Source organism: Jaculus jaculus, chromosome 2, assembly GCF_020740685.1.
Source record: "Jaculus jaculus isolate mJacJac1 chromosome 2, mJacJac1.mat.Y.cur, whole genome shotgun sequence".
NCBI classification, from domain to species: domain Eukaryota; kingdom Metazoa; phylum Chordata; class Mammalia; order Rodentia; family Dipodidae; genus Jaculus; species Jaculus jaculus.
The window spans coordinates 71320586-71346973 of NC_059103.1; the positions used below are offsets into that span (position 1 = coordinate 71320586).

At 35.8% G+C, this 26388-nt stretch overlaps 1 protein-coding gene across 4 annotated transcripts in view; it reads right to left on the reverse strand.

Annotated features, from left to right (window-relative positions):
- The window catches only part of Sntg1 (syntrophin gamma 1), a 922134-nt gene that overhangs the window by 371917 nt on the left and 523829 nt on the right, over positions 1–26388 (reverse strand). For all 4 annotated transcript variants that reach the window (XM_045143328.1, XM_045143330.1, XM_045143327.1 and 1 more), the window contains 4 exons: positions 17175–17231; positions 2340–2397; positions 1561–1604; positions 1433–1474 (listed from right to left, as the gene is read on the reverse strand). In XM_045143328.1, coding sequence (XP_044999263.1) covers positions 1433–1474; positions 1561–1604; positions 2340–2397; positions 17175–17231 — 201 coding nt within the window. The remainder of the gene's footprint in view (positions 1–1432; positions 1475–1560; positions 1605–2339; positions 2398–17174; positions 17232–26388) is intronic.

Consider the following 26388-nt stretch of genomic DNA (forward strand, 5'->3'; position numbering starts at 1 on the left):
AAGCATTATTTCAACTAACAGAAGATATCTTTAAAAGAAAATGCACTTTGTTTTTTCTCTCAGAATAATTAATTAAAAATCACCTGGTACTTTAAAAACACTGAAATTATAGTATCTTTCTTTACATGACTATATGTAGAAATTGCTATTGTCTCATTTGCTTGAAAATTTCCTGAAATATTGCCATGATCTGTACATATACAGTACATATAAATATACAGAAAACTATAGACTTATGATGCACATATTTAACATGGTTTTCAATACAGAGTGGCAAAAGCATGTCCCAAAGTAGATTTTGTGACGACAAAGTCCACAGGTAAATTCTTAAAAACTCTGATCAGTTACATCATTGGCTCATAATCAAGGTTTTTATTAACAGCTGTACTTGTGAAGGTAGCATCCCACAGACATTTAAGGTTGGCCTTCTGAGATTTGAGATGCATAAATATATCAGAATTATATAAATGTATCATAAATATAGAACCATATCATAAATGTATCAGTTTAACAAAAGAGCAGTGGATCTACAAACCATGTAAACTGAAGTTGTGAAAATTGAAATGCTTAGATAATTCCCTTTTATTATTCTTTGAACATTGAGTATTAAAATTTTAAATAAAATTGTTTTTCCTCCTCTTCCAATAGTAGTACCAAGATTCAATGAGGCCTTTAACATCTTACTCAGCCATGGTAGACATTTCTCAAAATGTTTAACATTGTGTAATTACTTTCTGTTTTGTTTCTTCACCTCCAATAGAAATTTTTCAGCCTATCAAAGGATATATTAGAAGCGACCATTTATAATGGATGCTAAAATTCAATGTATTGTGCTCACCCAAACTACCTAAACTGTACTATTTAATCTGTTCTGGACATTTAGAAAAAAAAATCACAATGAAAAAACTTTTAAAAACTTCTGACCTTAAGTTTTTCTCTTCTTCTGTTTATGCCTCTCCTCCTTCTCCTCTTGCCAGAATACATGTACCCCCCCACACACTCACACAGTACACAAACACAATGCACACATACACTGAGACTTATACAATCCTTATATGTTCTCTCATTTCTAAGCTATCATTAAAATACTCTAAATTTTTTGACAATCAATTAATTGTTGATAAACAGTGTTTTTAAATGGTTAGAAGTTAATTTAAGCTGAAGATATATTAAGTGATTATCACCAGACAGATCAACAGGAAAAAATAGTGCAACTGGCCATTTTAAGTATTTCTTCAATTTCTTCAAATTGTATTTCATTCTAGTTAGTACTTACCAATCTATTTCTAAGTAAATTTCCACTAGGAGAACTTTGGAAACCTTAGTAGCATCTTTATAACGAATTAATAAATGCATAGTTAATGATGTGGATTTTAGCAGTTCACCTGGATTTGGCAAAGTGTGACATTAGGAAAAAGAAAAGTAAACTCACCACTTCCTCATGTCTGCATTTTCTCACATTGATTCCATTTATCTGCAATGAAAGCAACACCATAGCTTCACACGGCACTCTGTAAACCTGATTGTAAGTCCCAATCACCCAGGGAGAATGATATTCACCTGTAGAATTGCATCCCCAATGAAGAGTAGTCCTGAAAGTTCCGCTAGGAAGGAAAAGAATAAGTGGTTACACTTTGACATTTTTTGGCAGAGAAAGGAAAATTTTTCTTAAGTTAATTATAAAACTGAACAAATAAAATAAAAATTTAACTGTCTTACATGGGTAGCATTTTGCAATATCCATAAGAATGGAAGTTCAAAGTTATAATATGATTTATTCATCTTTATTTATTGAAATAGAGATATTTCTACATTGTTCTACAATTCATACCTTATAGTTGCTAACTTTATGCACATATAACATCTTTGTGAAAGAGTCTGAGTTGTAGCTGCTCCAGATACAAGCTCTATGTTCACCTGTAAACATCACAATGTTTCACTAATCTTCAGGAAGCAACCATCAATTTACATATTCATTTTGTTTCCTTGATGAAGCCTCTCAAGAAAGGAAATTGGGTAAAGCTGTACATGAAGATTAAGAATTATCTGGAATTGTCTCCTACAGATGTGTCTCACATCCACTAGTTTTGCCTGTGTGTTTAATGACCAACTGAAAATCCATGGAGTCCCTAATTTATACATGGTCATGTGAAATATTCACCACATTCATTCCTGTGCAAGAAGCTCTCCTGAGCATAGAACTTGAGAATCAAGCTTGGCCTCTTCTTGCCTGAGCTTGGGAAATCTGGTACTAGCCATTCCGCAACTGATCAAGGACTTACCCCTCTACCAAAGCCTCAAAGATTAATGACAAATATGGAGTCATGGAAGTATCTTACCTCTTTGCTCCTTGGAGATTTTGGAAATGACAACTGGAATATTATGTTCAGCACCTCCCTAGAAAGACACAATCACATTGGATGTTTTTAATCACCTCAAAATAGAACTGTTAGCCAAGAAACTAAACAGGCTACGAATAACATAGGAAGTGTAGGCCAGACAGAACTTAAGTAAATCTGACTTATTTCTTTATTTAACTGATAGTACTCCCATAGAGCTATCTACTTACAGACAAGTTTTCTGAGACATCCAACAATTAATAACAATGGACGTTGAAATAGTTATTTCTCAAAAATATTGATTATGTTTTGAAGAGATATTTTCTTCAAGCCAGCTATAGGAAATGAATACATTGTGGGTATTCTTATTTAATTTCATATCTCAATTCTCATGCTAATTTCTTATATGCTGGTAAACAAGCTCTCTTCTGGGCAAAAACTTCCTGAATGCCGAATAATGAGAAGAACACTTTATTTAAACAAAATGGATGAACAAAATCTAGGTGTGTGTGTGTGTGTGTGTGTGTGTGTGTGTGTGTGTTTGTGATGGGAACAGACTCATCTGACTTTCTAAACAGTATTATATTCCTGTATGCTTGAAATCACACATCAAGCATTTGTCATAATGCAATGTCATAATAAAACATTGACTAGAATATTGTAGTAGTAATTAACTCTTGGGCTAAATGGAAAACGAAAATAAGACACAAAAGGAATCTAAATTAATATAAAAGAAACAAAAATTCTATTTCATTATTACAGATTAAGAAGGATGAAAATGATATTAAGAATCAAAGAAACTTGTAAATGAATAATATTTTACAAAGAAGAAGTTTACTAATTTTAACATAGGATAATTGAAAAGATTGAAAAGATAATCAACATCCATTGGGGCTGCCTAATTTTAGAATATATAACCCTCCTAAACACTCTCAGCATGAAATATTTTACAACAGGTAAGTTCTGCATAAATGTCCATTTTAAGAACCGAATATAGTTAACTGTGAAATAGAAAATATTTTTTTAAAGAAAAGCATTAGTAGCTAATTTTTAAAAATATTTTATTTATCTATCTAGTTGAGAGAGAGAGAGAGAGAGAGAGAGAGAGAGAGAGAATGGGCATATGAGAACCCCCAGCCATTGCAAATGAACTCCAATGCATCTTACACATCTGCTTAACGTGGGTACTGGGGAATTGAACTTGGGTCATTAGGCTTTGCAGGCAAGCACTTCAACCACTATGCCAGCTCTTCATTCTTGTAGTTATTTGTTAGTTAATTAATTAATTCAAAATTATTTAATTCAGATATATTTATTTAAAAATGAAAAATAAGATAATACAGACTGAAGTCTATTAGAAGTTAAAATTTTAACTCAACAATCAACATTTTCCCTTTATTGTTTCTACTCTGAACCAAGCCAAAATCCATTCCTGCAGTCTTCATCAAGTGCAAAGAAAGGCAACAGAGGACATAGAAGACAGTGCTCTGATTCTGTACCTGTCTTGGAGGCATGTTAAGGATAGGGGAGAGTGATTTGTGACAGTCAGCAAGATAGAAATTAAGTGTGGTTTAGCTCACTATCAGCACTGATGCTATTGCCTATAGGTAGACTCTCTAATGTAGTCCATTTAAAATTAGTAAAATCACATGGCATTAAAATAAGATTAGACCTAATCTATTCTAAAACACTTAATATTGATTAATTGAGACTACATTTCCAATCCTATCTTCTTTTTATTCTTTCTTTATTGCACAAATAAGCTTCTAAATTGCTGTAATGTGTATTCATTTCTGACACTGTCACTTACCTTCTCTTATCCCTAACTAGCATGTTCAAGATGAAGGGCATTGAAGTTTTGGTAGTTTGTTGTGTATATTGATGAAACCTCTTTGCATGGAGTGATGAGATTTAAAAACAGGCACACTTTTCAAAGCCCAGCATAAGATCACTGTTAGTTCTAGAAAATGAGAAAATATTTTTACAATGCATCTACATGTTTTCAAAAAAAAATATCTGGTTAACCCAAACAAATCATCACTTTGATATATTACTAAAAAGGTGAAATAAATCAACTATGCTATACCAATTCTGATATTTTGAGTCAAGAACTGCACTATTTTGGCCAGACTTTTCTGTGAGGAGTCCCTTCAGCTGTTTCTACATTGTATTCGTTTTTTTTCTTTTCCTTTTACTAAATCTGAAAATTACCTTAATGTTCAGATTTTTTTAAATGTTTTATTTAATTAATTAATTTATTTATTTGGCAGAGAGAGAGAGATTGGGGGTGCCAGAGCCTCTAGCCACTGCAGATGAACTCCAGACATGTGTCCCCTCTTGTGCATTTAGCTTATGTGGGTTCTGGGGAACTGAATCTGGGCCCTTTGGCTTAGCAGGCAAATGCTTTAACCACTAAGCAATCCCTCTAGCCCAATGTTTAGATTTTATTTTTATTTATTTTGAAGGCAGGTGGGGAGAGAATGGGTGTGCCAGGGTCTCTTGGCTCTGCAAATGAATTATGGAAGTATGTGCCTCTTTGTGCATCTGGTTTCAGGTGTGTACTAGTTGGTTGAACCCATGCCATTAGGCTTTGCAAGCAAGAATCTTAGAGTCATTGCATCTGATCTCTTGATCCTCCTCCCTTAGCTTTTGACCCCTAAATCCTGGTATGAAAGCACCACACCAGTAGGAGATATTTTCTCAAGCAAATTTTATCATCTCACTTTTCTTTCAACACCAGCTTTTTTTCTTTTTTTTAAATTTTCTGGTTTTGGTTTATAGTAGTAGAGTCTTGCTCTAGCCCAGGCTGATCTAGAATTCACTATGTAGTCTCAGGGTGGTCTCAAACTCCTGGAACTCACAGTGATGCTCTTTACTTCTGCTCCTGGGTGCTAGAATTAAAGGCATGTACCACTATGCCTGGCCTCAACACCTATTTTTATAACCATCTTTTACAGACAAGATGTACATCATCCTTACTCTTTTATTTTATTTTCACATAAAATTTCTCCTAAAATGTGAATAACATAGGATGAAACATGCATTTTGGTATGTTTTTCTTTTTGCTTTTGAATCAGACATTTGGAACTAAATTTTTAGCCTAATCTTAGAAAATGGTTTTATTGATTAGAAAGCAATCTTTGGAGCAAATTAAAAGATAAAATAGGAATTTAAATGACAACACCTCCACTTGCTGTGTATATGTGCCAATAACCCAGCTCTATTAAAGTGAATTAGATTTATTTCAAGACCTAAATGGGGACATTTAAGGCTTTCTAGGTAAAAGTCAGATAATATCCCTTGTGCTATTTAAACAGTCAATAAGAATCCTCTTAGACTTGGAATCAAAGTCCAAATCTCTAGCATGCCCTTGTTTTGTGATCTTTGCTTACCTGCAGAGAAGCTCTCAGAATCTTCACCATTGATAAACTAAAGGTCATCAGTGTAGGCTTACTGTCCTCTTTGTTATTGAGAAAACTTAGATGGATGCACCTCCTTAGTGATGCTTTGCTTAAAGTAATAATTTGTAGCATTCAATCTTGGCTGTGATACATTTATTTACATATAAAACTCGATTAAAGTCTACTTTCCTTTAGGAAAGCTTGTAGTCTCTCTGATCAAAAGCTCATTGTGGATGATAGTCACCTGCTGATACTGGGAGTTACAGGTCAGTGCCCACAAAGAGAAGGAAGAAAAAGACAACTAGTATAATAGAGTTAAAGAGGAGAGAGAGAGAGAGAGAGAGAGAGAGAGAGAGAGAGAGAGAGGGAGGCTGAAGAAGATTAGGTAAGTCTTCCTTGTACTCTCTTGTGACTCAGGTGTTCCCTCTAAAGGCCTGGTGAAGGTTCAACCATTTGGTCTGCCTTTTAGGATGTAGAATTTTATGGTACCATTGCCTGTTGGGTCTACATTTGTGTCCCCCACCCCCTCCTTTGCTCTCCCCTCCCTCCACACCCACTCTATTGTCTAGTCCTCAAAGTGCTTGCTGGGTATGTTGGCATCTTGGGTAGATTAATGTTAGGTGCTGCAGATAAGTGAGACTAAGTGGTGATTATCTTTCTGTAATTGGGTAAGTTCACTGAAAATGGTCTGTTCCAGATTCAACCATTTTTCCTCAAATTTCATTGTGTCATTTTTTCTTACTGCTTTGTACAATTCCATTGTGTAGATATACCACATCTTAGTTATCCACATGGAATTCCACAGCTCTTCACATCTGAGTAGGTGTGGTGGTTTGATTCAGGTGTCCCCCATAAACTTAATTGTTCTGAATGCTAGGTTCCCAGATGGTGGAAATTTGGAAATTAGCGCCTCCTGCAGGTAGTGTAGTGTTGGCGGCAGGCTTATGGATGGTATAGCCAGTTTCCCCATGCCAGTGTTTGGCACACTCTGCTGTAGCTATAGATCACCTCATGTTGGCCAGGGGGAGGTGTCCACCCTCTGCTCATGCCATTGTTTCCCCTTGCCATCATGTAGCTTTCACTCCAGTCTGTAAGCCAAAATAAACCTCTTTTCCCCACAAGCTGCTCTTAGTTGGGTGATTTCTACCAGCAATGTGAACAGTAGGTAACATGGAAGGGCCCTGAAATAATAAGAAAAGACATATATGACTAGCAGCCTTCACTGAGCTGACCCTGCTGTTCTATGACAAGTGAATGGCTCTCTGAGCCCTCTCTCAAGACTGACTCTCACAAAGTGTAAGCATTAATTAATTAACTTATTTTATCTTTCTGGGATTGGGTAAGTTCACTGACAATGATCTGTTCCAGGTTCAACAATTTTTCTTCAAATTTCATTGTGTCATTTTTTAAAATGCTGTGGAGAATTCCATTGTATAGATATACCACATTTTAGTTATCCATTCTTCTAGTGATGGACACCTGAGTTGATTCCAGCTCTTAGCTATTACAAATTGAGCTGCTACAAACATGGTTGAGCAAACCTCTCTGGACTGAGGTTTAAAGGTTTTAGGGTACATGCCCAGTAAGGGAATAACTGGGACTGTTGGTAACTTTATAGTGAGCTTTTTTAGGGTCTCCATATTGCTTTACAAAGTGGTTATACTATCTTACATTTCCACCAACAGTGGATGAGGATTCCTATTTCTCCACATCCTCACCAGCATTTTTTCATTTGATTTTTTTGATGATTGCTATCCTTACTGGTGTAATGTGGAATCTCATGGTTGTTTTAATTTGCATTCCCTTAATGAGTAGGGATAAGGAACATTTTCTTCAGTGTGCGTGATGACCCACCAAAGGTTAGTGGTAAGACACTACTGCTGAAAACACCATATGCCATTGACATGTAAAATGGTATGACATGGCTGGAAGCTGAAAGAGAGCCAGTCCCCAGACAATCAGTGTATCTAGTGCCAGAAGGTGCTACACAGGCGACTGGAGGAAAATGACCAATATCTGTCCAAGCAACTCATGGTCTAACCTACTTAGCAGCAAATAACCAGTTGTCATGCTCACACAAGTGCAATAGTGGCACACAGCTATGGTGGGAAACCAACTCTTGATGTGGCTAAGGGATTCGCTCAGTGGAACATGACCCATAGCTAGAGCTTGGAAACAAGTCAGAACCATATCAAACATGAGCCTGCTCTCCATCATCAAGCTACCACCAATCATGGGCTACAACAAGGCCTCCATCTGTTAAATTGTCTATTAAAAAAAAAAAAAGGTTATCTCCTTTGTCTGGTGCTAACTTTACTATCCATTGGAGAATCTGCTTCTCTTTTTCAGATAGATGTAGTTCCTAAGGAGAGAACCACCCATCATAACTCAAAAGGGCCCCAGGTGAAACAAAGAATAATTGGTGAAATAAGCAAGTGTGCTCTTTTCTTAGTGAACTGGATACCACCACAAGGGTGCAAGATATCAACACAGAGAACAATCAACTCCTACCAAATCAGATATCCAGAGATAGAGGCTCCCAACACCTCATCACTGAAGCAGACCCAAAGTGAACCCAACATGGCTCAGGGAAATTTTGTGGAAGAGGGGGTGGAAAGAATGTCAGAGCCACACATTGGATCATGATATGCAGAGACATTTCTCCTACCCATATCTGTGGGCTAACTTCATAATGCATGACCCATATACCTCAACAAGGAGGGTCCAGTGGGAGGGGGTAGGACATGGATGAGCCTAACAATGGTACCAACTTGACTGTATTCACTGAGTACAAAACTAATTAATAAAAATAAATAAATAAATAAATAAATAAATAAAAACCTACTTTCCTAGCAGTGTGTGAATGAGTGATTTCAGGGCTTTTATTTTGTGGCAGGGCCTCATTATAGTCCAGGTTCACCTGAAATTCACTATGTAGTCTCAGGATGGCCTAAAACTCACAGCAATCTTCCTACCTCTGCCTCTCAGGAGCTGGGATTAAAGATGTGCACCACATGCCCTGCTAGGGCTTTTTTTTTTTTCTTTCCCCCAATATGCCTATGGCCCAGGAATATGGCTTGAGATTGTAGTATAGATAATGTCTGAATTAGCCCTTGTTGTATGCTATATTTCCCATCTGTGCTAAGATTCAGAATTAAGGAAAGCAATGCAATATTCCAAATTGCAGCTTTGGGGTCAAAACATATATCATTCAATCTCATAGTGATTTTCTGACAAAATGTAATTGATGACACAGCTTGGTTTGCAGGGGTAAGGCTACAACACCCATCAAATGCAACTACAGAAAGATAAGCACAATCATATCAAGTCTAGAAGGCTATAGTTCATTGGGAGTTTAACTGGACAAATCTTTTCAGTTCAATGTTTTCATTATTTTCATCAGTAAGTCATATTTTAAAGTATAAGAAGCAAAGAGATGTGTAGATTTCATATTTTTTCCACTTAGAGCAAGGGGCATTCTTGTAAACACATAGCAAAGCAATTTGAGTTAAGAGAGGAAATGAGCCGTTCAGGGGAGGCATCTACAGAACATAACCTGAAGAAATAGGAGCAAAAAGTAAATGCCACTTGGAAGCATTATCATCTGCCTGTGTTTCTTTGGTTTGGACAAGTGCTATATGATTGTCATCAGCTGAAAGTCCAAAATAGCAAAATCCATAGAGACAAAATGTAGAGTAATGGTTGCTCAGAATGCAGTGGAGAAGTTGAGGTGAACCAGTAGGATTGATAGCTAAAGATTATAGAGGCTGTGAAATACTCCAAAACGGACTCATGGATGGCTGCTCATATCTGAGAATATGAAAATTTTATTCAAATGTATACTTAAATGGTATAAACAAGGTATGTGTGTATATCAGAAACTGCTTACTAAAAATATATCTTTTAAATGAAATCTTCCCAGTGTTTGTAACTGATTCTTGAGACTAAATCATACTCTTGAAATTAATATAAATTATTTCTCCTAATTTGTTTACCTTTATTTCTATTTTTTTATGTTGAAAAGTTTGGAAATTAATAAATCAGATTCAAGTTATAAAACAAGGGTGGAATGGTGGAAATGTACAATGTACATAAGCATGGGTTTTTACTAAAAGCAAGAATTGATGTTAACAGAGATGCCCAGATTTCACTAATTGATTTTTTTTCTTTATTAAATTTTGTAATAATACAGCTCTTTGAAATTAGGGAATAACTTCATTTGGATTGCTTTAGTCCATTTATTTCAATTTAAGTATACCAAGATGTAAATAACAGATGAAACATTGTGTCCTCACTACTTTATAGTGACTGTCCTTAAGGTAGTTTTTTTTTTGTAAGAATGAGGCAAATATAAAAGGTTAATTATCTTGTGATGTGAAAACTTCGTATTTGTCCTAAGTCACAGACTGTTCTTAATTAAGTATGAAATGTTCCCCAGAGGCACATGGGTTTGCTCACTTGGTTCCCAGCTGAGGGTGGACCTGAGGTGGGGCAGAGTGGGAGAAAGTGTGCCTGTCCTGGTGGGCCTTGAAGTTTGTTAAGTTGTCCCTATTTTATGTTCTCTCTCTGCTTCCTGTCTGTCCAGCCCCTGTGGAACTGCTTCTCCACCATGGCATCCCTGATGTGATGCACTTTAATAATCCTTTCTTCACTTACCTCAGGTACTGAGTCATGGAAATGAGAAACATAGTTAATATAGAGACTGTAATGTTCTTTATGACAACGTCCCTTTACAGGATGGTCCAGTCAAGTGGGACAAACACTTAAAAGCAAGGCTTTCTCAGAAGGGTTAAGGTGAAGAAAACAGGAGCCTGGGGCTGTGATTGAGTCAGAGAAAGCCAGTGGGAATGTGGAAGCTGCTGCTGCTGCTGAGAACTAGTGGCAAAGGCATGAGCAGATCAGCAGAGTCTGAACACATCGAAGGAATTGGTTTCAGTCAGAGCAAAGAAAAGAATGGGTGGTTGAGAGTGGCTTAGTGTTTCTTTTGTCTAGAATTGGTATTGTGAATACTAAAACAATTAAATAAATAAATAGGAGAAAAGAATCTGGGCATGGTGGTGCATTTCTTTAATCCTAGCACTCTCCGGTGGCAGAGGATCACTGTGAGTTCAAGGCCACCCTGAGGCTACATAGTGACTTCCAGGTAAGCCTGGGTTAGAACATGACTGTGCTTTCAACAAAAGAAAAAATAAATAAATAAAAATAAACACACACACACAAAACAGTGAATACAAGAGTTTTATTTACCATTGAGTGGCAAACAAAACTACAGGGGAAAAAAAAATTAAAACAAATAAAGTTGTAATTTTGAGAACTGTTTTAAATAAGGAAGACGGGATAATGACAACATCCAGGAGATCATAGTGAAAGATGATACAGGGTCATAGCATGCTTGAAAAGGTCTTAAAAACAGGCTTAAACTTAGAGCAAGAAGGAGAAAGGGGTCGGGGAGGAGTTGTACAAAGCAGGAACTCTCAGTAGAGAGCTAAAGAAACAGCTCTCCTGCATTGTGGAATAGAGAGAAAACAGGCCACTAAAGTACTTCAGTGGGCCAGGTATACATGTGCATATGCCACACCTCTAGCCTTTATCCAATATCTGCTCCGGGTATCCATTTACTCTTACTAGTCTTACCAAAAGCAGTAAGTGGGTAACTAACACAGGATAAGGAGGAAGAGATAGGAGTGTAATCCAGGGATGGGCACATTCCAGGGGTTAAAGAGAACCTGAAGACAAAACAGTATCTAAACAGGATGATGGGAATGTGGGGGCAAGATTTTCATCCATGAGTATGGTACTTCCCTGGTCAGGATTACTTGTCCTCCTTCTTTCTCCTTCTCCTCCTCTTCTGCATTTTCCTCCTCCTGTAGAATCCTCTAAGCTCAGGTTATTTCCATTTAGTCTTGGCTTTTATTTAGAATGCACATGCATGCCCAGGTAATTTGAGTCTTTTCTTGTTATTGGGAAAACTATTTTATTATAAAATGATGGTAGTTTGGGCATCTTAGATGAATACACCTAAGATGATAAACTTGTCTGCTGCATAAATTTAAGTATAATGGATGCCCAAACTGACTTTGGATGACTATGTCCCACATTTAGTGTCTAATAAATGTGGACATAATTAAAATGATAATGTGTATGACAATCAATGAAAAGTCTCAGTTGTAAGAAATCCCCAATAATTCAATAATGCAAGCAAAAGTGGTTCTTAGGGTTAAACAAAAACAATAACAATAAGAACAGTGTATTATATTTGAAAGGAAAATAAACTCAAGCCCACTAAAATAACACCATTATAAAGTAAAATCCAAGACTTCATTTCATTTCTGCTAAACTTAATCTTTACCTTCTTATTCTTTGGGATTTTGGTGTTTCTTGAGTGGGAATCCTTCTCAATAATGCTGTATGCACATGGGTCAGGGGCTTTTCAAAGGAAGGGATTAGTGTTCTAAAATTGAACTGTGGAGACAAATAACTGCCCCAGGCTGTAGGCCATGAGTACATTTTTCCCAGAAGTTGCAATATTGTTTTAGATAATGTGAAGGAAATAAATAGAGGTAAAGTCTAGCAATTTCATCACAAATATTAAGGCCAAACTTACAGAAAACTTGATTTGTGGTCATTTGTAGTTCTACAGATGGCATGCTACTTATAACTGCTAGCCAATGAGGTCCATTAATAAATGAGAAATTTAAAAAAAAATCCATACCAGAGTCATTGAGGCACCCACAACAGTGGGATCTGAAGTGTTACATGTACACAGTGTGCTGTCAGGGACTGTAGCAGGTAGGCCTGAGGTATAGTCGGCACACAAGGAGAAAGGAGCGACCATGGTAGGCCTAGGGTATAGATTATACACAGTGTACGGGGGTGAGAGAAGAATAGTCTGCATACAGTATTCAGGAGGGACTACTTACAGTAGGCCTGAGAAATAGACTACACAGAGAGTGCAGGGGGAACACGGGAGATGGGCCTGAGGTACAGATTATACACAGTGTGCAAGAGGAACCATGGCAGGTAGGCCTGAGATGCAGACTACACACAGTGTGCAGGGGAACTGTGACGGGTAAGACTGCGGTATGGGCTACAAAGAGTGTGCGCAGGGGATTACAGTATTTGGCTCTACAGCAAGTTGCTGAGTTTAGCCAGCAGCATTTGTAGGACATGACAGCTGAGTGTTGGAGTATTATAGAATTCAATGACTAAAAGGGTCATTTTGTTAACTAAGGTTTTTTTTTTTTTTTAATCATATTCATTTCTTTTGATTTTCTTTATTTATTTGAGAGAGAGAGAGAGAGAGAATGGGCATGTTAGGGCATCTGGCTACTTCAATCAAACTGCAGATATATTCTTTGTGCATCTGGCTTACATAGGTACTGGGAAATTGAACCTGTGACATTAGGCTTCACAGGCAAGAGACAACTACTGAGCAAACTCTCCAGCCTCAGCAACCAAGTTTTTCATAATGTTGTTTTTGGAAGGTAATATTGAGGTTCTACATGTCTTATGTCAGGTGAAAGTCACCCAAATACCTATAGAAATCTTTATTGTATTGGTGAAGGATGTTACAGTTGGCTAACATACCACCTTCCTTCTGCTATCCATAGTTAAATCATTAATATTTGTAATTACAAATTTTCACTCTAAAACCTATAGTGTGTATCAACAGTTGTTACTTAACAGAAGTAAGTCAGGAAACAATTATTTTTGCATTTTTGTGCATAATTATATTATTAGCTCAAAATTGACCCCAAAGCAACGAGCAAATGAAAACATTAAAGCTACTTAATTCTAGTTCTATTCTACAGTGTTTTGATTATCTTCACTATGTATGTATACACTTTAACTTTTACATCTTAAGAAAATAGTGTTAATATATACATAGTAGCGTATCCAATTAGTTATGTTAAATAAACAGGAGTTATATTACCCTGTGATGTTAAGTGATAATATTGTGATGTATATCATCAAACTGAAAAATAGGTTTAAATGTAGAAAAGAAAAAATTAGAAGTTTAATATTGAGAAAACCAAAATGAAAAGTCATAGACAATTAATTCTTAATGAAAATAATGATGTTTGATTTCTGTTTTGTGCCGGGGGGTGTAGAATCTTATATTATTTTTCTTGTTTCAAATGCCCTAATATATGACCCTTGTTATTTAAGTATGGTGCTTGTGGCTGCCATTTTAAACAGACTTAATGGAGGAAATTACTGTTGTATTTAGATTGAAATTGAGAATATATTAGGCTAAAAAACTCATGGAGCCAATTTTTTGATGTTTTAAAAAATGTTTTAAGATGAACTGTGGCATTTTTATTAAAAAAATATATATATATCACTGTGTTTAGTGGTTTTTTTCCACATCCCCGCCAACATTTATGATCATTTGTTTTCATGATGATAGATTCTTCTCTCTCGCCATGCACAAGAATTAAGTCCAAATGGATTAAAGACCTTAACATCAGACCGGAAACTTTGAAACTGCTAGAGGAAAAAGTAGGGGAAACCCTTCAACATATTGGTCTTGGCAAAGACTTTCTGAATATAACCCCAATTGCTCAGGCAATAAAACCACAGATTAACCACTGGGACCTAATGAAATTACAAAGATTTTGCACCACAAAGGACACAGTGAAAAAAGCAAAGAGGCAACCTACAGAATGGGAAAGAATCTTCGCCAGCTATATATCTGATAGAGGATTAATATCTAGGATATACAAAGAACTCAAAAAGTTAAATAATAAGGAATCAAACAAGCCAATCAAAAAATGGGCTATGGAGCTAAATAGAGAGTTCTCAAAGGAAGAAATACGAATGGCATATAAGCATCTTAAAAAATGTTCTACGTCACTAGTCATCAGGGAAATGCAGATTAAAACTACATTGAGATTCCATCTCACTCCTGTCAGATTGGCCACCATCATGAAAACAAATGATCATAAATGTTGGCGGGGATGTGGAAAAAAAGGAACCCTTCTGCACTGCTGGTGGGAATGCAATCTGGTCCAGCCATTGTGGAAAACAGTGTGGAGGTTCCTAAAGCAGCTAGAGATTGATCTACCATATGACCCAGCTATAGCGCTCCTAGGCATATATCCAAAGGACTCATCTCATTTCCTTAGAAGTACATGCTCAACCATGTTTATTGCTGCTCAATTTATAATAGCTGGGAAATGGAACCAGCCTAGATGTCCCTCAACAGATGAGTGGATAATGAAGATGTGGTACATTTATACAATGGAGTTCTACTCAGCGGTAAAGAAAAATGAAGTTATGAAATTTGCAGAAAAATGGATGGACCTGGAAAGTATTATACTAAGTCAGGTAACCCAGGCCCAGAAAGCCAAGCGCCACATGTTCTCTCTCATATGTGGATCTTAGCTACAGATGACTGGGCTTCTGCGTGAGAATGAAAATACTTAGTAGCAGAGGCCAGTAAGTTGAAAAGGAGACATAAAGGGTGGAGAAAGGAAGGGAGGAGGATACTTAATAGGTTGATATTGTATATATGTAATTACAATGATTGTAATGGGGTGGTAATATGATGAAGAATGGAATTTCAAATGGGAAAGTGTGGGGGTGGGGAGGGAGGGAATTACCATGGGATATATTTTATAATCATGGAAAATGTTAATAAAAATTAAAAAAAAAATAAAAAAAATAAAAAATAAATAAAATAAAATAAAAAATAAAAAAAAAAGTTTTAAGATGAACTGTGGCATTTTTGTTAAAAAATATATGTATATCACTGTGTTTAGTGGTTTAATCTATGAACAGAAAAAAAAAATATGTAAGAGGAGAGCCTTTCTTTCTGTCATGGAATTAATATAGCTCAACTTCTAAACTGTAGTCAGCACCAGGGATGAGAAAATGCATAACTCAAGTGTAATAAACTGTGATTGCGTTCCTGGTCTTTCAGCTATTTTTAGTGGTACCTTTAATTTTTTTACTCTTCAATAAATATTGTAGCATAAAAATAAAAACAAAGTCAAACAATCAAATCAAAACCTTGCATACTGAATGATGAGATCTTCAAGACAGATCTCACATCTAATAATTATTTTACATGTGTCCTTGGGTCACAGATGGTTAAGTACATACAAAATATAATTAAAATAAGCTAAGTAGTGTTATTTTATGTAGCAACATTCTTATCTCTGAAAAAGAATGCTTTTGCACACTAATCTCTTTTTAAGACCAATTTCAAAAAAAGTTAACTAAGGCTGGAGAGATGGCTTAGTGGCTAAGGCACTTGCCTGTGAAGTCTAAAGACCCAGGGTCAATTCTCCAGGTCCCAAGTAAGCCAGATTCACAAAGTGGTGAATGTTTCTGGAGTTCATTTGCAGTGGTTAGAGGCCCTAGTGAGCCTATTCTCTCTACATATCTGCCTCTCTCAATATCTATTTCTCCCTTCCTCTGTCCCACTCCCTGCATCTAATAAATATATATATTTTTTAAAGTTGACTAGACCTGGTAGTCATAACGTAATTCTTCTCTTCAAACATACATAATCTGAGCTAGATTACATGTTTTGAAATGTGTGCTAAAATTTACAAATGTTGTTCACCTAACATAAGTAAATTCTAAACCCAGGAATGAAGATAAAGTTAAAATTCATTCATGTATGTATAGATGTATTTTTCTTATGGGCATTAAAGTTAATTGGATAACTATATTTACATAATTCTAATTCTTTGGAATTTTCTTTTATTTCTGTGATGATGAATTGCAGGTGTGGTCCACTTCTACAGTCAATAATGTATAGAAATAAAAGACTTAAAAATTTTATTTCAAGCCAGGCCTGCTGGTATATGACTTTAATCCCAGCATTTGGGAGGGAAGGCAGGGGCAGGAGGATTGCTCCGAGTTTGAGCCCAACTTTAGACTACATAGTAAATTCCAGGTTGGCCTGGGCTAGAGCAAAACCCTGCCTTGAAAAAACAAAACAAACACACTAAAACAAAAACAAAATTGTTCCAAATGAACTTGGCATCAATTTAGAGATTTTTTTTTTATACATAAGATTAAACAACAAAAAGACAACTACATCTAAAATCTTCATATTCTCTCAGGTCTCTTTTGTATAAAACTTCTTCCTGCTCTGCTCACTGCAGGTCAGTGTTTCCTGTGCTGGCAGTTAGCACACAACATTGTATATAATACTTGGAGAAAAGTAGGCAAGGGATGCATTGAATTATATCCGTTGCCAGCTGAGTTAAAGTTCCTAAATATTTCCTGTAATATCTAGATCAAAAGATAATGGTGAGCATTATTCTATTAAAACCAAACAAGTTTACACTGCAATCTAAATTTCAGAGTTTGCAATATAGCTATTCTACTTACTCATGAAGCCACAAACATTAAAGTAAACAAGAGTTCAGTGCTTATAGCTTGGTTTTTGTAAGGACAGACTGGAAAAGTAGGCTACCTTTATGCTTAATCCAAATCCTCCTACTGTTTGCCTTCTGATGGTCACCGTTCTTTCCTGAAAGACAGGAATTATAAGAGTGGTTAATTTCTTAATACTAAGCTTACATACAATTTTATTCCTCTGACTTTTGTGTTAGCTCTTCTTAAGATACAGAAACATATTTGGTAACATAGAGGCTCCAAATATAACAATTAATGGACTATTTTATTTTTATTTTTTTTCTTTTCTAAGAAATATTTTATTTATTTATTGGAGAGAAAGGCAGATAGAATGGGTGCACCAAGGCCTCCAGCCACTGCAAACAAACTATAGGTACAAGTGCCACCTTGTGCATCTGGCTTACATGGGTACTGGGGAATAGAACCTGGATCCTCAGGCTTCACAGACAAGTGCCTTAACCACTAAGCCATCTCTCCAGTAATGGACTATTTTATAATATTTAAAAGGTTAATAATTTGTCAAACTAAAAGGGATATGTTATCAAACTCATAATTTCTGCAAAGTTTTTTCAATGACATTTTAGTCATAGTTTGGAATCTCATTCTCCGGTTGCATATTCTTCTCTAAGAAACAGAAAGTTTTGGGTAAGATGATACCTGAAGGTCAATGTTAATTAAGTGTTGTCAGTTAAGTCCTGACCTATGGAACCAAGTCATAATGCTTATGATTTTAGGGCAGAGATTCAAGGCCTGCAGACCCAATACACAAGTGATTCATGTCATACCTGAGGTCAAAACTATGAATAAACCAGGTTTAAAATGATTAGTAGATATTAGTCATAAGTGACTTATGTGATTAAGTAATGATCATAATGAAGTTACCAATTTTCACAATCAGTTGTTCATGTCCTGCCATAATGAAACCAAATTCATTAAACTTAAATAAAAGTTTGATCACTAGTACTTAAGAAAAGAAGAAAGTTGTAGCAACAAAACACCTTGAGGTTTCCTGACAAAAACACTACAAGTATTTATGACTCAATTTTTTTTTAAATATCTGAAACTAACCTAAACAGAAAATGTTAAAGAGACTAAGAATGATGGCTTACATCTTTTATTCCAATACTCAGGAGACTGAGGTTGGAGGCTCACCATGAGTTCAAGGCCAGAGTGGGCTACAGAGTAAGTTCCAGGTCAGCCTTTGCTAAAAGTGAATCCTTGTCTCAAAACAAGTGCAGGTAAGACTTTCATTTAGGTCTAATACAAGGTAATGTTATATGAGTGAAACATATTCTCAAAATTATTAATGTTCTTTGCTGTGGGACACTGCAATGATTGTCAACTGGAACAGTAAATTCAGTGGTTCAGAATTGGAAAGAAAAAAAAAAAACCTCAAACAATGCATATGTGAAATTTAAAATTTAAAAATAAAAATTCTTGTGTTTTAAAGTAATATCTCTGCAAAATGCATCCTTCAGAACCCAAAAGGGGGAAAGTTCTATCTGTAGCCTTTGCCATTTATATCAGCCTTTGACAAGCAGTCCTTAACTATTTGAACATCCATCTTTCTCTCCCTGCATTTAGGATAGATGCTTGTTATCTTCACAAATGCCCAGTTCATCTAACTATACTATCTGTGTACAACTGTAATTAATTCTGTTTCTTATAGACTAATTCATTTCCTTATTCTGCATGAGGCTAAGTAGATCAGATAGTGTCATTTAAAAACAACTAATAACAATAACTGGGGACTAACTCCACAATGCTCGACCCATTTACATCAACAAGGAGGGTCTAATGGGAGGGGGTAGATCATAGATGAGCCTAAACAATGGTACCAAACTGCCTGTATTTGATGAAAAGAAAACTAATAAATCAAATTAAAAAAATGTATGTACTCTGGTGGCTCTTATTACATAGTTTCCACAGACACTTTATGCTGAGACCTTTTGCATCAGCAAATTTGAGTTTTATTTGGAGCTTATGCTAAATAGCTAGCGACCAAGATAGAAAGGGAGACTTGGGGAGACTGAGTAGAAGGATTCAAGACCCCTGTCTGCCCCTGGTATGGTCTCTGTTGCTGCGCACAGAGCACCCGGCCAAGATTGTGACTAAGTGGTTTGTGACTATCTGTGTTATGTAACATGTCTAAAAATGCATTTACTCTCTTTTTAAGACAACTGATAAGGGATGTTTGAGTTGACTACCCAGTTGATTTTGTAACTCTTAGAAAACCTTATTACATAGTTTAGTTACATAGTCTTATTACATAGTCTTATCACATAGTCTTCTTACATAGTTTAAGAAAGTATAAAGATATTATTATGGCACAGTTGCCATAATCTTTTCTTTTTTTATCAAAAATGACTTATTACAAAGACAGTAATATTTGAAGAACAAAATCATCACACCATATATTAAGAGATATTCCTTATTCCATTCATTTTGGATGAAAAAGTATTTTGATTAAGACTTTTATATATGTGTTAAAATGTGTGAGTGAAAAATGATTAGCATTCAATAATGTAAATTTAAAATTCACTGAGTAATTTCATCCATGGTGTTGCAATTTAGTTTATCCTTATAATTTATCATCAAAACATGTTTATACAACAGTAAAATTTTTATTCACTCAAATGTTTATGTATACCATAATTAAAACACAATTGAAATTTAAAACATTCATATTAAATAGGATATTATTTGCTTTTATGTTAATACATTTGCTATTACATTCCTTACCACAATAATTGTTCATACATACAACATGTTAGAATTTATTTTGCAAATCCTATGTATATCACATGCACCATATATACACAGAATCTAACTTAAAATTACTAATATTACTAGAAATTCTCTTTTATTGAATATGACAAGAATAACTTCAGTATCAATTATTTACTTAACACCCACTAAAATATTAAATGGAAGTTGAATGTTGCAAACAATATTGAAGTTTGAAGTCAGAAACTGGAACAGTAGCTTAAATACCCTCAATGTAATATGGTAAATTAATTTTCTCTGTGAGCCACAATTTCCAAATGTGAAAACTGCTGACAGATAATACATAGGAACAACTTTGTCTTAAGGGTTAGTAAGTGTGAAGTATCTTGGCAGATGGTAAAATTATCATGACTAATAATCCATACACAATTTGGTATTCTATACAGAAATTATTATTTTTACTTAAGTGTTGAACTATAATTCATTCACCTCACATTCAAATACTTGCACATGAGTAGTTCAAATACTGGAGAACTCAGAGATAGGAAATCAAATGAGTATCCTTGTTTTATAAGACAGACAGACAAAATGCTTTTGTAAAACTGACCTTGAAGCCAAACTAAAGTTCTTACAATAAAAACCAATTTTCCTTATTCCTGTCTATATGAATTAAGTATTTGGCTTTGTAAGAGTTACAAAATCAATTGGGTAGTCAACTCAAACATCCCTTATCAGTTGTCTTAAAAAGAGAGTAAATGCATTTCTAGACATGTTACATAACACAGATAGTCACAAACCACTTAGTCACAATCTTGGCCGGGTGCTCTGTGCGCAGCAACAGAGACCATACCAGGGGCAGACAGGGGTCTTGAATCCTTCTACTCACTCTCCCCAAGTCTCCCTTTCTATCTTGGTCGCTAGCTATTTAGCATAAGCTCCAAATAAAACTCAAATTTGCTGATGCAAAAGGTCTCAGCATAAGGTGTCTGCGGAAATGTGTGCATAAGCACTAACTCAATACTATACTCAATAATACTGATTAAACCCCAGTGCCCACACACATGCAGACTCCAACCAGTGTCTTTGCATCTGTGTTTCTTTTTTTTTAAAGCATTTTTTATTGACTTATTTATTTGACAGCAACAAAGAGTCAGAGAGAGACAGACAGAGAGAGAGAGAGAGACAGAGAGAGAATGGGTGTGCCGGGGCCTCAAGCCACTGCAAACATACTCCAGAAGCATGCACCTCCTTGTGCATCTGGATTACATGGGTCCTGGGGAATCGAACCTGGGTCCTTTGGCTTTGCAGGCAAGCCCTTTAACTGCTAAACCATCCCTCCAGCTTGCATTTTGTGTCTCGAGTTACTGTTAAGAAATGTAGGATTGATAGGATAAATTACCCATGTTTTAGAAGCTAAATGTTATATTAGTCACTTCAGGAAGCACTCACTTGGTGAATATTTCCAATTGTTTTTGTGTTAACTCTGAAATTCTTTCTCCTTGCATGTTCTTTTTTTCTTGTTACTTGTCTTCCTGGTGTCAAATTTGCACAACCTTCCAAGCTTCCAATGTTTTATATATTCAGTTTTGCCTAAAGTTTTATATTCTTTACTGTTACATTTACATTTCTATGCAGTTTGAAATATATAGTGAGGTAGATGTTTACATTTATTGATTTTTATGTGTACCTTCAGTTGTCCCAAAATTATCTGAGGAAGAAATTATTCTTTGCTTCTTGGTCTTGGTATTCTTGCAAACAGTTTTCTCCACGTGTGAGTTTATTTCTTGATTCTCAATTTTATTTTAACTACATACTTATTCATATGTCAGTACCAGCACTTCTGTTACAGCAGGTAGCAAACTTCAGCAAGAAAATAAGCTGAACTCTGGTAAGGGAAAGCTTGCTGTAGCACCCCCCAGCAACTCTCCTCCAACAAGACTCTGCCTCCAACACTGCTACAGGCTGTGGTTGAAGCATTCAGAACACATGAATTTACGCAGAGTATTTGATTCAAACCAACAAAATGTTGAACACATTAAAATAGTTATTAAATATACATATGTTCTTTTTTCCTTCTGAGAACCTTCTGTTCACTTCCATAGCCCACTTTGTCATTGTGTTGAGTTGAATACACACACACACACACACACACACACACACACACACACACACACATATAATTTCCCTAGGTATTAATATCCTATCAGATGTACAGGTGGCAAAATTTTTCTCCCATTCTGAAGACTGCCTTTGAGATGAAAGGACAGTTGACTTTGCTGTACAGAAGGTTTTTAATTTCATTAGGTCCTATTTGTTCATTGTTTGCCTTATTTTATGGGCAATCACAGCCCTATTCACAAAGTACTTCCTTATGTCTATATTTTGGATGGCATTCCCTATTTTTCCTTTAGCCATTACAGATTTTAAGATCTTACACTGAAGTACTTGATTGATTTGGAGCTGATTTTTATGCATGGGGAAAGATAACTTCACTCCTCTCATAGTCACTCTAGGGTTTTCATTATGAACGGATGTCAGATTTTGTCAAAATATTTCTCTGCATAAATTAACATGATTGTATGATTTCTGACTTTGAGTCCATCCATATCCTGAGTTATATTTATTGGTTTACATATGTTGAATCTTTCCTGCATCTTTCAAGTTATGCCAACCTGATCATTGTGAATAATCATTTTGAGGCATTCTTGACTTTGTTTGGAACACTGTTGTATTGTGAATTTTTGATTCAGTTTATCAAATTGGTCTGTAGTTTTCTCGTTTTTGTTATGTTTTATCTGATTTTGTAATAAGTGTAATGCTAGCTTCATAGGAAGAGTTAGAAGCATGTCTTCCTTTACGATGTTATGGAACAATTTGAGAATTGCTTTTATTTCTTTAAATGTCTGGTATGATTCTGCAGTAAATTTGTCTGACCTGGGCTGTTTTTCTTTGGAAAACTACACTTTCTTACTGCTTCAATCTTGTGACATGATATAAATTGGTTTAAAGGGTCTATCTCATCTTGCTTTAATTTTGGTATACCATATGCATCTAGAAACTTATTCATTTCTTTTGGAGCTTTTAAATTATTATTTATTTGTTTATGAGAGAGAAGGAGAGAGAGAGAAAGATTGGACATGCCAGGGCTTCCAGACACTGCAAATGAACTCCAGATACATGTATCACCTTGTGCATCTGGCTTACATGGGTCCTGGAGAGTCAAACCTGGTTCCTTTGGCTTTGTAGGCAAGAGCTTTAACCACTAAGTGATCTTTCCAACAGTCTTTTGCAGTTTTAACTTAGTGGAACATAGGTTTTTCAAGCATGTCCTTATGAGTTTTTCGATTTCATTTGTTATCTATGTATCTCCCTTTTCATTTGTAGACTTACTAATTTTGGGTCTTCTCTCTCTCTGTCTCTCATGGTAATTTTATTGAGTATCTATCAGTTATTTTCACCTTTTCAGAAATCTATCTACTGGGCTGGAGCACTTGTTTGCAAGGCTGAAGGACCCAGGTTCAGTTCCTCAGAACCCACATAAGCCAGATGCATAAAGTACTACATGTGTCTGGAGTTCATTTGTAGTGGCTGGTGGCCTGGGGTGCCATTCTCTCTCTCTCTCTCTGTCTCTCTCTCATGCATAAATAAATAATATTAAAAGTTTTAAAAAGAAATATATATTTACTTTTTCTTTGTGATTCTTTTTGATATATATATTAGGGAGAGAGACAGATAGAGAGACTTGTCATGCCGGGACCTCAGCCACTGACATCAAACTCCAGACACTTGTGTCACCTAGTGGGCATGTGCAACCTTGTGCTTGCTTAACCTATGTGCATCTGGGTAATGTGGAATCTGGAGTGTCTAACATGGGACCTTAAACTATGCAGACAAGTTCCTTAAACACTGAGCAATCTCTCCCGCCCTCTTTTATTCTTCTTCTCCTCCCCCTCCCCCTCCCCCTCCTCCTCCCCCTCCGCCTCCCCCTCCCCTTCCTCCTCCTCCTCCTCCTCCTCCTCCTCCTCCTCCTCCTCCTCCTCCTCCTCCTCCTCCTCCTCCTCCTCCTCCTCCTCCTCCTCCTTCTCCTCCTCCTTCTTCTTCTTCTTCTTTTTGTAACTATTTCTGGCTTCATTGTATCCCTTAAGCTTTACATGTTGTGTCTTACTTTTCAATTCTAGGACCTGTTTTATTTCCTCCTTGACTTCTTCAGTGACCTTTTATTATTCAATCATGGGTTGCAACCTCTATGAGTTTATGTATTTATGCAGTGTCTCTTATTGATTTTTAGCATTATTCCATTATGCTCAGATAGAATACAAGAGATTATTTCAGTTTTCCTAACTTTGTTTTGTGCTATAGCATGTGATCAATTTTGGAATAGACTGATGATAAGAATGTATGTTACATAGTGGTTACATGGAAATGTTCTATAGACATCTCTTTACTACAGTTTTTCTATGATATTATGGGACTCTATTTTTCTGTATTTTTTTTATCTGAATGGCCTATTAGTGAGTATGGGATATTAGAGTCACCTGCTAATTCTGTCCTGTGTATAATCTGTTACGTCATATGTAGCAGTAATTATTTTTTGAAGTTGGGCACCCCTGTTTTGGTGTCTATATATTTTAAAATTACAATACCCTCTAGATGGATTTTCCCTCATTAATTTGAAGTATGTTCTTTATCTCTTCTGACTAATATTGGTTTGAAATAAGTTTTGTCAGATTTTAGAATAGAAAATTCTCCTTTTTTTCCTAGTTCCTTTTGACTAGAATACCCTTTTGCATCCTCTCACCCTTATGTAGTATCTGTCATTGATAGTAAGAAAAATTTCTTGAAAAAGGCAAAAGGAAGGATGCTATTTCCTAATCCAATCTTCCAGTTGTCTTCTAACAGGAGTGTTGAGGTAATCACTTTCAGAGGTATTATAGAAAAATGTGTATTGATTTCAATTATATGTATGACTTTGTTGTGTTTTATATTTTCTTAATCTTCCTTTGTATAAAAATTGACTATCATTAATTACTTTTTCCCATTTAATTATGAAAGAAAGAGAGTTTTGCTGGGAATAATAGTCTAGGTTGGGAGATGTTCTCATTTCAAAGCCCTTCTGATCTTCAGATTAGATACTAAAAAACAGCTGTTAACACTGGTAGGCTTGCCTATACATGTGACTGTTCCTTCCCTTTGGCAACTCTTATTACCCTTTATTTTACATGTTTTTTGTTTTGTTTGTAATATGACTTGAGGAATTGTGTTTCTGTGTCTGTCTATTTGGTGTTTTATATGCCTCTTGAAACCGTACAGTGATCTTTTTTCCTAAATTTGGGATATTTTCTTCTATAATTTTACTGAGATTATTTTCTATGCCTTTGGCTTAGAGTTTTTTTCCGTCTATGTTCATACTTTGTAAATTTGTTTTTTTTTTTTCATGATATCCAACATATCTCACATCTATTCATATGGGGTTTTTGGAACATGTCACTGACTAAACTGACTGTTATATCTTCTCTTCAAACCCTTATTTTCTGTCTTTCACATGGTATATTTCATTGATGATGATGTCCACTGACCTTTTATTTAACTTGACAGATTTTTATTTGAAATCTTACTCAAGTTTGGTTTTTCTTAAGTATTTCTATTTCTTTTTTGGATTCTATTTTCATACCCTGTTACAACATCCTTATTTCATTCTGTTGTTGGTGCTCTCTTGGTTCTTTCAGTGCTCATGGTGTTCTATCAGCTTCCATTCAGGCATTTGCTCATGTCCTCTTTGAATTCACTGCAGCAAATATTTGTTTCTCATCAAGTTATTTTTATGTATAAGGATTCTTTTGAATTTTTTGTCTGGGAATTTCTTCTAAGTAGTTCTCATTAACTTTTCATGTTGTGTATTTTGCATTGAGACTGCCTATCTGTAGATCATTCATTGACCAAGTCTTTCTGGAACTCCTATGTTAAATGAGTCTTTGCATCTTGGCTGCCTTTGGCCAAGGTTCAGTGCTGCTTCAAGTTCAGTTGCAGAGGTGCTTGTGGTATAGACTTCCCCTGGCTCAGTGGTAGGCACCCTGGAGTAAAAGGTGGAAGGGTTGAGCAGCTCCTTAGATTCTCCTGTGGAATTTGAACAGCTCAGCAATAGAACCCTGAAGACAAAAGTGCAGGTAAGGTGTTGTGCATCCTCTGTACTCCCATGTGGAGTCTGAGTGTATAAGTGGTCAGGACCTTGTGGAGCCCAAATTGTTTAATAGTGGGGACTGTGTAGGGTCAAGTAGTTTTTGGCAGGGCCTTACAGGCAAAGACATTTACAGAGTGATAGATGTTCTTACTTGTAAGGCCCAAATGGTTTGGCTGAGGGGACCCTGTGGAGTCTAAGCAACTTAATATAGATTGCATGGACTTTGATACTATTACAAAAAAATATCTATCATTCAGAATTAAATCTTTAGTTCTTTAGAACTAATAACATTTAAGACATTAAACTCACTTTATCAGATATTATTTCACACACACAAAAAAACTTGTAAATAAGAAAGATGTATTAC